This window comes from Jaculus jaculus, chromosome 15 (genome assembly GCF_020740685.1).
Source record: "Jaculus jaculus isolate mJacJac1 chromosome 15, mJacJac1.mat.Y.cur, whole genome shotgun sequence".
Classification (NCBI taxonomy): domain Eukaryota; kingdom Metazoa; phylum Chordata; class Mammalia; order Rodentia; family Dipodidae; genus Jaculus; species Jaculus jaculus.
The window spans coordinates 34,818,981-34,829,704 of record NC_059116.1 but is presented as its reverse complement, the minus strand read 5'-3'; the positions used below and the strand labels follow the sequence as shown (position 1 = coordinate 34,829,704).

Sequence of the window (10,724 nt, the reverse complement as noted above, 5' to 3'; positions counted from 1 at the left end):
ACGGCGATCCTCTTACTCTGCCTCACCAGTACTGGGATTACAGATGTGCCCCAGCACGCCCAACTTGCCTTTTAGATTATTTCCAAGGTGTGTGTCTGGGTGCACCTTTCATGTCATGCAAATAAATGCCAGATCCACGCGCCACTTACAGCGTCGTTTATATGGCTACTGGGCAAATGAACACAGGCCTATAGGCTTCTGCAAGCAAACTCCTTTAACCGCCGAGCCATTTCCCCAGCCCCTATTTAATATATTTACTTGCGGTGTGTGGGTGTGCCAGGGACTCTGGCCGCTGCAAACGAAGTCCCTAGGAGCTTTAGCAGGTGGTTTGGGCACCGAAACCCAGGCGGCAGCTTTGCGGCCAAGAACCTCTAGTCATCTCCCGAACCCACTTGGAATTTGTGTAGACAATCGGGTTCCCTAGTACTAGGATTACAAACCATGCTCGGAGTTTTAATTTGTATGTAGTTGTCGGCTTTCAGCAGGCAGGGTCTTGTTTTGAAGGCCAAGCTAACCTGGATCGTGTGTATGTGCACGCAGTGCGCATGCGCAACGACAAGTCCCGATGGCACCACCCATTCCGGCGCGCGTGCGCAAGCGCTCGTACGGCCTTGTGGGAGTTGTAGTTCACGTCGTTTCCAAGACACCTGATATCGGGTGGGGACTTCGGCCGCGCACAGCCTCGTAGGAGTTGTAGTCTGGATTGTTTCCCATAGTGCTCCGGGGAACACGGCTCCCGGCCCAATTTAAGCCTGCGCGCGCGGCTTTGTGGGAGTTGTCCTCAGGTATTCGTTTCCGGTGGTGGTCCGGGAGGCCGAGCTTCCGGCGGCTGCGGGTCGGCGCGCGCTGCCGCGGCCCGGGTGACTTTGCGGAGCCATGGAGGGCGGCTTCGGCTCGGATTTCGGGGGCTCCAGCGGTGGGAAGTTGGACCCGGGACTCATCATGGAGCAGGTGAAGGTGCAGATCGCCGTGGCCAACGCGCAGGAGCTCCTACAGGTGCGGGGCTTCCCGGGGGCGGCGGCGGGGTCCCGGGGCCGGGCGTGGCGGCTGAAGCCTCGCGTGTGTCCACAGCGAATGACTGACAAGTGCTTCCGGAAGTGCATCGGGAAGCCGGGAGGCTCTCTGGACAACTCAGAGCAGGTGAGACCCCGTGGGGTTCGGGGCAGTGTGTTGGGGCCTTGTTGGTCCCGATTCGGGTGGGAGAGGTTCTGCGCGTGCGCTCGGTCCCGACGCCGTCCCCCGGAGAAGGGCCGCGCTATCGCAGTGTGAACCCTCCCCTCGCTGAGGGCATGGTAGGGCATGTTGTGGGATGGGGGGGGGGGTCCCAAGAAAGTTGCGCGTGCGTAGTGTGAAGGGACTGCAGGGGTTCGGGGGCTACGTGACGCCGGGTTACCCACACCCAGTGGCTGGTCCCTCTTGTCTGCAGAAGTGCATCGCCATGTGCATGGACCGCTACATGGACGCCTGGAACACCGTGTCCCGCGCCTACAACTCGCGGCTGCAGCGGGAGCGAGCCAACATGTGAGTGCCACGCAGACCACGGTGGACACCCACCTCCCCCTCCACCCCCCCGGCTGAGCTGTGACCTCGTGAGAGACCACCGCAACACCGCCGGCGGACTCGGAGACGCCGGGCATCTCCATGCTGGCTCCCGGGGACGGTGTCGCCGTCACAAGACTAGGGCTGAAGCTAGACACCGCTGCACACGCCTGGCATTCCTGAGACCCGCGGGAGGATGAGGCAGGGGGATTGTGACAAGGTTGTGGCCAGCCTGGGACCATGTAGCAAGACCATTTTTTATTCCTGGGAGGTGGGGCGGGTATTGACGTTTAGGAGGCAGAGTGTCTGCCTAGCCCATGTTGGTTTTGAACTCACAGCAATCCTTCTGTCTTAGCAGCTCATTTTCCTGGGATTAAATGTGTAAGATACTACTACTGGTTTAAGACCCTGACTGGAATCAGATGTAAATGACACACACAGACGTCATCCCCTGGGGTTGGAGGCGGTCTTGCTGGGAAAGGAGAGAGACCTGGGTGTGACACCCAATTGAGCCTGTGAATTGGGGGAAGGGACTGTTTATTGGAACATATGCACCCAATTCCCCAGCCCACCCGCCGGCCCTCCAGACTCCCATCTGTCGACTGGGCGGCCGGTCACTTCTTGGTCTCTTGTCCTGGGCCAGCGGCCACGCTGCAGTCACTCCTGGATGTTTTGGCCTATCCATCCTCTCACAGCTGCCACTCGAGTGTAGACGCCCGGGAAGTGGGGCCTGCCACAGCCGTAGCCCCAGCTGGTGACTCCTGTTAGCACCCATCTGCCAGAGGGCTCCCTGCAGGCCAAAGGCCCTCCAGCATCGCCCTGCGGGAGGAGGAGCAGCTCAGGCCGGCAGCAAACCTTGAGTCCAGGGTTGGCTCGGCCACCTGCCGCCTTGGGAGTGACCATCTGGGAAATGGGTTCTGTGCTAGCGTCATCCTTGATCTCACTGGCTGCGTCCTCTGGACTTTGGTAGTTTGGGGGTTTGTGGATTTTGTTTTCTGGAGGAGGAATCTTGCCAGTTATCCTAGCCTCAAACCTGGCAATCCTCCCTCAGCCGCCCAAAAGGTGCATTCAAGGTGTGTGCTCTCATGCCTGACCAAGGGGTAGGATGGAGGGGAGCTGACGTGTGGGTGGGTACCCAATAAACAGCTTTGAGTGAAATTTCTCCAAAGGCAAAAGGTGCCCTGTTGGTCGTCGACGGGATGTGACAGGTCGGGTCGAGGGATGCTCACCGAGCAACTGTCCACGCCGCCCTGCGGGAAGCCGGCGCACAGCATGCGGCTGCTGATCTGCACGGGGTAGAAGCGGCGGCAGGCCTGCTCGCTGAGGAGCCGCACGGCCGCCTTCTGCAGCTGCCGCGCCATGGAGCCTACGGGCGGAGGGAGGGGCGGTGAGGACGCGCCCGCCGCCGCCTACCCCGCACCCCCGCCGGCGGCCTACCTCCCTCGCGCAGCGAGCCCCAGCCGGTGATGACGCAGCGCGCGCCGTCGGGGGGCCGGGACGCGGGGGCCGGGCCGGGCAGGCAGATGGGCCGCACCAGGCGGCCGTGGCGCACGGGCCCCGCCAGCTCGAGCAGCGCCACGTCGTAGTCGAGCGTGTAGACGTTGTAGAACGGATGCTTGAAGATGCGCGCCACGCGCTCCCGCTGGCCCTCGGCGCCGCCCAGGAACGGCGTGCCCAGGAAGGCCGACCACTGCCGCGGGTCCCCGTAGCTGCGGGCACAACGTCCGCCCTGGGCCGGCTGCATCGTCCAGCCCAGGCTCCCTCGGGGTGCTCCCTGGATCGCCCACTCCTCCCCTCCGGCCCAGGCTCCCTTGAGGGGTGCTTCCTGGATCGCTCCCTCCTCCCCTCCGGCCCGGCTCCGTCGGGGATGCTTCCTGGCCCGTCCAGATAGGAGCTGTCTACCCAGCGGCCCTGGGTCTGGGGTGGGCTGCAGAGGGCGGGACTCACACATCGAAGCAGTGTGCCGCAGACAGAAGCCACCTCTCCGCCACCAGCACGGCCCCGCAGCGGTGCTCCCGGCGCCGCAGCCATAGGCTCACCTGCCACGGCCACTCGCCATGCGCGGCTGCGCTGCCGCCCACGATTCTGGTCAGTGCCCCCGGCGGCGCCAGGCCGCAGTCTGCGGGAAGCAGGATCAGTGAGCCCTGACAGAGGGGCTCCTCGGCACACCCACAGACAGGATCCCAGCAGAAGCCTAGGGAGGGGACCTGCCAGAGGAACCCAGACCACCCCACCTGCCTGGCACTCCACCCTTCTCTGGGTTTCCTAGGTATTGTCTCTCTAATCCTGGGCCAGGCCAGCTTCCTCCTGCTGAGTTGAACTCGCCTCCTGCCTCAGGGCCTTTGCTCCTGCTGCTGGGCTGCCTTGTTGCTGGCCTCTTTGCTGGCTGACCTCCCCTAATAACCGGCTAAACACGAAGTGTGTCCCACCAGAACACAAGTGTGGCAGGCCAAAGGGTGGTTCCATTCATCGACTCAGGAACCCAAGTTGCCACGTGTGGGAGATGGAGCCACTGCCAATCATTCCCACGGGGTCATTTCATTTCCAGAGGAGGCCGTTTCCACAACTCACCCTGGCTAGCTCCCTTTCCCCAGCCACACTGGCCTCCACGTGCCCAAGCTGTCGGATCTGGCTTTCTGTCCCAGCTTCCAGGAGAGGAAGGGGCTTCAGGTCTGAACCCCACAGATGGAGGTTGTTTGCTGTGACACCCCCTCTGTGTCCATTTGGACCTAGCAGGTGGCCTAGAATGTACCCACCTCTGAGTTCCACCCTAAAGGCTTCCCTACCTTCCTGGGGCTACCAGCTAAGAGTGCCCAGGCCATCATGGCCCTGAGTCAGATCAGTGCAGGCTGAAGGCCAGGTGGAGGAGACCAGCATCCTTTTCCCTGGAAAGTCAACGCGACCTGCTCTGAACCCTTGCTGTATGCCGATTTCTTGAGAAGTGGTGCAGTCCCAAGCCACTTTCAAATGAAATGTCACCTTCCTGGCTAGGCCTAAGGCTCAAGGCTTCCAACAGCGGCTTCTCACCAGCAGGTCTGGTTCTTTGAAGTCAAGGAGACCCAAGACGCGCCCCTTGCATAGCCTTGTTTGAGTCCTGCTCAGCCCCAAAGCCCTCCAGACTGGCTTCGGGAAAGTGGGGTCAGGAGAGGCATCCCCTAACTAATGTGCACCCCAGGGGTGGAATTAATAGAGGAGGAGAGGCAGGGAGGGCCTGGGCTGGGACCTCCCAGAGATACCCTCACACCAGTCCCGCAGCAGGGATTCACAGCCAGAGACGCTGGTAAGTGGGGTATGGGACATGAAACAACCTGAACCTCTCCCTGGAAAAGAGCATTCCTGGAAGGTTTAAATCTGATAGTGGCTGGTATGGTGGCACACGTCTTTAATCCCAGCACTCAGGAGGCCGAGGTAGAGGGATCACTGTGAGTTCAAGGCCATCCTGAGACTACATAGTGAATTCCACGTCAGCCTGAGCTAGAGTGAGACCCTACCTCGAAAAACCAAAAAATAAAAATAAATCTGATTCTTGCATTGTAGTTGGTTAAGCTCAGCCCCCATTCAGACTGTACAAATGACCCCAATTTGGGTCTCACCTCTCTTATGGTGGGAGCTATCTATATTTCCTCCTCTTTTTTTTTTTTTTTTTTTTTTGAGATAGGGCCTCACTCTAGCCCAGGCTGACCTGGAATTCACTATGGAGTCTCAGGGTGGCCTTGAACTCACGGCGATCCTCCTACCTCTGCCTCCCAAGTGCTGGGATTAAAGGCGTGTGCCACCATGCCCGGCTATATTTCCTCCTCTTTATTTATTTGTTTTTTTGAGGTAGGGTCTCACTCTAGCCCAGGCTGACCTGGAATTCACTATGGAGTCTCAGGGTGGCCTTGAACTCACAGCAATCCTCCTACCTCTGCCTCTCAAGTGCTGGGATTAAAGGCGTGCGCCACCACGCCCAGCCTATTTCCTCCTCTTAATCTAATAAAGTCTCTCTAAACCATAAAAAAAAAAGGCAGGCAAACCAGGCGTGGTGGCGCATGCCTTTAATCCCAGCACTCAGGAGGCAGAGCTAGGAGGATCACTGTGAGCTGGAGGCCATCCTGGGACTACACAGTAAATTCCAGGTCAGCCTGAGCTAGACTGAGGCCCTACCTCAGGGAAAAAAAAAAAAAAAAAAAAAAAAGGAAGCTTTACATTTATACAATAAAGTTCTATTTATTCAGTGGTAAAGAAAAATGAAAATTTCAGGGAAATGGATGAATCAGGAAAAGATTATACTTCGTGAGGAAACCCAGGCCCAGAAAGCCAAGCACCACATGTTCTCATATGTGGATCCTAGCTACAAAGGTTTAGATTTATATGAGTTGGAGTCAAAGTTGGTATCAGAGGCCAGTAAGCTAGAAAGTGACTGTCAGGGAAGGAGAGGGGAGGACTTAAGGAGATGGTACTGAATATATGTAAGTAGATGAAAAGATTACTAGGGGTACAATTGCCTAAGTGAGGTCAGGGAAGAGATTGAGTAAAGGAAGGGTTGGAGGAGGATTAATCAAAATTTAAGATATTATGAATAAGCCTTATAGAAACCTACATTTTTGGATAATGGCACACCCAGAACCATAGATTGTTACTAGAAAAATTTCAGTGTCAGGGATGGAATACCTTCCAGTGAGTTGTTGGCCAGGGAGGTCCCTGATATCCCTAAAACATTACAGGCCATTGCTGAGGCCCTTGGTTGCCCACCAGAAATAGATGACAAGACCCTATTTCTGAAGACTCCACATGCCTGGGCTGCAGGTCACTGAGAAATCAAGCTGGAGCTGAGCTGAAAACCTCCTCCCTGTGGACCAGCTGAAAGCTGGAAAAAGCTATGCTGCATGCAACTCCATGGGAGTGAAAAGTCATCAAAGCTGATAAACAACAGTGGATGCGGCAAGCCTTCAGTTTGATTGGCCAGGTCAAAACAGACAACAGGGGCTGGAGAGATGGCTTAGCAGTTAAGGTGCTTGCCGGAGAAACTCAGGACCCATGTTGGACTCTCCAGACGGCACATAAGCCAGATGCGCAAAGGTGAGGCAAGCGCAAGGTTGCACTTGCCCACTAGGTGGCGAAAGCATCTGGAGTTCAAATGTAGCACTGAGGCTTTGGTGCACCAATTCTCTCTCTAAAAATTAAAAAATGAAGCCAGGCATAGTGATGCAGGCCTTTAACCCAGCACTCGGGAAGCAGAGGTAGGAGGATCGCTGATAGTTCGAGGCCACTCAGACTACATAGTGAATTCCAGGTCAGCCTGGGCTAGAGTGAAACCCTACCTCAAGAAACAAACAAAAAAAATAAAAATAAAAAGAGCCACTAGTTGCAATACCAGCATCTGTTATGGAGGAAACCAACAGTTCTGTAATTAACTTGAGGCCTACTCCACGGGAGGAACTACATGCCTCTTACTGAAAACCTTATTAAAAGCCTTTGGCAGGGCTGGAGAGATTACTTAGCGGTTAAGGTGCTTGCCTGTGAAGCTTAAGGACCCAGGTTCGATTCCCCAGGAACCACATAAGCCGGAGGTGCAAGGTGCACAAGTCTCCCCTTGCCAGCCAAACCCCCAGGAGGACCCAGCTCTGTCTTACCTTGACCTTGGACTCCAGCTTCTGGAGTTGAGAGACCATGAGTGTCTGCAGGACTTGCAGCCACCTGAGCCTGCATGAACTACCACCTACCCTTGCCACCCTCCTGCCTCACCCTGTCACAGCACCTGGCAGCTGGGAGTGGCTGGTGGTCCCTGGGGCATCCGGAGGTTGTGTCTGTCTTCTAGATGTGGTGCCTCTGACAGACAGTGTCGTGTTGGGCAATCTGGCTGTCACCCAACTGGTGGTCGCAGGGGTGGCGGGTAGGCTGGTTGTGACCTCTGGGACCAGGAGGCTGGCTGTCGTCTTAAGGGGGTAGCTGGAAGTGGGCAGCATGCTCGAGGTTGAGGGCGAGGCCATAAGGACAGGACTCAAGAACATGGTGTCTAGGATCCAGTCCTTGAGCCGGGTGATGCGGGCATACACACCGGGCTTGTTAGCTTGGGCACAACCGATGCCCCAGCTCACGATGCCTGCCAGGTAAAAGATGCCAGGCGTCTCCTCACAGGCCAGGGGGCCACCTGAGTCACCCTGCAAGAGAAGGACAACCAGTGCCTCTCTGCAGGGCACCATAAGGCCCCTCCCAGGAGACCCATTAGAGGAGTATAAAGGCTCCAGATCTGGGGGATACTGGGGACATGGCTTCCCACCCAGGCCTGGCTGTGTGACTTTCCGCTAATCATTTCCCCTCTCTGAGCCTCTATTCGTCTTTGTGGGTTTTTAATTTTTTTCAGTACGGACAATGGGACCCAGGACCTCATGCATGCTAAGCAGGTGGTCACCACTGAGCTACACCCCAGCACACATGGGGGTGTCCACCCGACACCCACCTGGCAGGAGTCAACTCTGCCCTCCAAGAAGCCGGCACAGAGCATGCGGTCGGTGAGTGAGAAGTTGTACAGGGCACTACATGTCCTCTGCTCTATGATGCCCACCGAAGCCTTCTGCAGGACGTCCGGCTTGGCTGCTGTCGGGAAAGACCCCAAAAGGCCACTTAGCAACTGGCCACCAATCTATGGACAACCTAGGGCTTCTCACCCTGACAGCAGGCAAGGCCATGTCCTAGAGTGAGACAGATGGTACCCATGCAGTCACAGGAACTTTCTCTCTCTTTTTGCAAACCTGGAGGATGGAACTCAAGCCCTTTGCACATGTTAGGCGACTGCTCACCACTGAGGTGCAACCCTAGTCCTTGGTTTCTCAAGCAGAGTTTCGATACGTAGCTCAGGCCGCCCTCTGACCCGTGATTCTCCTGCCTCCGCCACCATGGTCAACATAACATACTTTTTCCACACAGGACCAATGAGTAACTCTTTAAGCTTTATAGGCCCACCTGTTTGGTTATGTGGCATGGGGCTGTATGCCAATAAAATTTTGTGCACAGGACCAAGGGCCTCTCTGGGGTGACAAGAGCTCACAGTTTAGGGGGCAAAGGGCCATGGGTCAGCATAGGTGTACTTTTCAGCCCTAGACATCTTGTCAATATAAATGTGTGGGGGCCATACCAATAAAACTTTATTTGTTAACTTTGTTTTCTATGAAAATGATATGGAAACTTCTAAAATGAAATTTGGTGCATATGTACTGCTGAATAAAGACTGATGAAGAGGTTTGAGTAGATGTATAAATCAAGTAATGGTTTGAACACCTTTAATAATATGCCTAATGTGTTCAATTGTTTTAGAATCTTTTTATCTTAGATGTAGGCAGCCATGAACAATCTATTTTGAGCCACTTTAGGGAGAAAACTTTGTATTTTTAAAACTTGCATAAAAGTTATGCAAGTGGTTTTTATAGATTGGAATAATACCTCAGTTTTGAGGTTATGCACACTAAATTAAATGGGACATAAATAAATTTGTACAAAAATAATGCTTTATCAAGTGGCTCATTGTAGGAAATCCTGTGCCTTCCCCATTGAGCATAAGTGTTGCATATACAACAGTTTGCTATAAGAAATATACCAGATGGGCTGGAGAGATGGCTTAGCGGTTAAACGCTTGCCTGTGAAGCCTAAGGACCCCGGTTCGAGACTCAATTCTCCAGGACCCACATTAGCCAGATGCACAAGGGGACGCACGCGTCTGGAGTTCGTCTGCAGTGGCTGGAGGCCCTGACGCGCCCATTCACTCTCTCTCTCTATCTCTATCTGCTTCTTTCTCTCTCTGTCACTTTCAAATCAATAAATAAAAATGAACAAAAAAAATTTTTAAAAAGAGAAATATACCAGATTAGCCACCATTAGCATCTATATCTATTTTGTTTTGTTTTGTTTTTGCTTGTTGTTTTTCAAGGTAGGGTCTCACTCAAGCTCAGGCTGACCTGGAATTCTCTATGTAGTCTCAGGGTGGCCTTGAACTCATGGCGATCCTCTTACCTCTGCTTCCCAAGTACTGGGATTAAGGCCAGCCTTACTTTGTGTTTTAAAATCAACTGGTAATTCTGAAACACTGTAGAATGGATAAAAATTATTTTGTGGTCGTAACTTTTTGTTGAACTAGAGTATTTTTGTAGCATTCCTTGTCATCAGAAACACAGCTAAAGTTTAAAATTAGAAGCAGCAAAAACCTAGCTTGTAAAATTTATCTAAGTAGAGGATAAGCTAGGCTGCCATGGGGAAATGAACATTAAAACTTAAAAAAAAAAACTTTACTTGTACACAAAGGTGAAGGGCAGCTATAGGCTATGGAACAAAAGATCAATGATAGGTCAGCATACATGTCCATTGCAGCAGAAAAGCAGCCATGTCAATGAATGAAAGCATGGGGCCGCATGCCAATGAAACTTTATTTATACACATAGGCCAAGGGCTACTATAACAAGAAGTGAGTGGCTCATAGTCTGTGGGGTCAGCACAGAGGTCTGGTTTACCTGGTTTCCCAGGTAAGGAAAACTGACTCATACCCCCACCCTCAGGTCAGGCCCTGGTGAATAATGTCAATGCTCCCCTCTGTGGCTGCCTCACCATTTCCTTCCTGTGTGTTGCCCCAGCCTGAGATCATGCACTTCCGGCCCACGGGGAACTTGTGGATGGCCAGAGGGAGGCAGATGGGCTGGATGTACTTGTTGAAGACCAGCGGCCTGGCCAGCTCCAGCAGGGCCACATCGAAGTCCAGAATGCCTGGGTTGTAGTGGGGGTGCAGGGCTACCCTGCGCAGCCTCAGCTTCACAGGGCTCCCGCCGACACCCATCAGGGATGCGGAGCCCAGGTGGGCCTGTACCTGCTCTGCCCTGGTGCTGGGAAGACAGTACCTCAGACCACTTGCCCACCAGCCACCCAAACCACATCCCAGGTAGAGCCAGAAAGTGACCCTCACAGGGGGATGTGGGCCAGAGATGAGACCCTTGGGCCTCCAATTTCACCTCTGTGACACCCTTTTGAGTCTGGACATCATAGACCAGTGCTGCTGGTCAGAATACGGACACACAACGCAAGCTCACTCTGTAGTTCAGGCTGGCCTCAAGCTCGCAGCAATCCTTCTGCCTCAGCTTCCCTAGAGCTGGGATGACCATCATGTACCACTATGCCCAGCTAATGGGTGCTTTCTGAATGTAAGAGGGTCTGACAGGTGG

General features: G+C 54.2%; 2 protein-coding genes across 2 annotated transcripts in view; one reads left to right on the top strand and one right to left on the bottom strand.

The window, feature by feature from the left end:
- The first annotated feature begins 698 nt into the window (after positions 1-698).
- Positions 699-1,931, top strand: Timm13 (translocase of inner mitochondrial membrane 13). Its single transcript, XM_004654917.2, has 3 exons — positions 699-996; positions 1,072-1,140; positions 1,427-1,931. Exons 1-3 carry the CDS (start codon positions 877-879, stop codon positions 1,523-1,525), a joined length of 288 nt encoding a protein of 95 aa, XP_004654974.1. The 5' UTR covers positions 699-876; the 3' UTR covers positions 1,526-1,931.
- Positions 1,932-2,099: 168 nt separating this feature from the next.
- The window catches only part of Tmprss9 (transmembrane serine protease 9), a 63,801-nt gene continuing 55,176 nt past the window's right edge, over positions 2,100-10,724 (bottom strand). The window contains exons 13-19 of the mRNA XM_045135392.1: positions 10,117-10,388; positions 7,982-8,118; positions 7,280-7,682; positions 3,487-3,658; positions 2,977-3,248; positions 2,769-2,905; positions 2,100-2,358 (exon numbers count right to left, since the gene is read on the bottom strand). Of these exons, the coding sequence (XP_044991327.1) occupies positions 2,197-2,358; positions 2,769-2,905; positions 2,977-3,248; positions 3,487-3,658; positions 7,280-7,682; positions 7,982-8,118; positions 10,117-10,388 (1,555 nt within the window). The 3' untranslated portion in view covers positions 2,100-2,196. The remainder of the gene's footprint in view (positions 2,359-2,768; positions 2,906-2,976; positions 3,249-3,486; positions 3,659-7,279; positions 7,683-7,981; positions 8,119-10,116; positions 10,389-10,724) is intronic.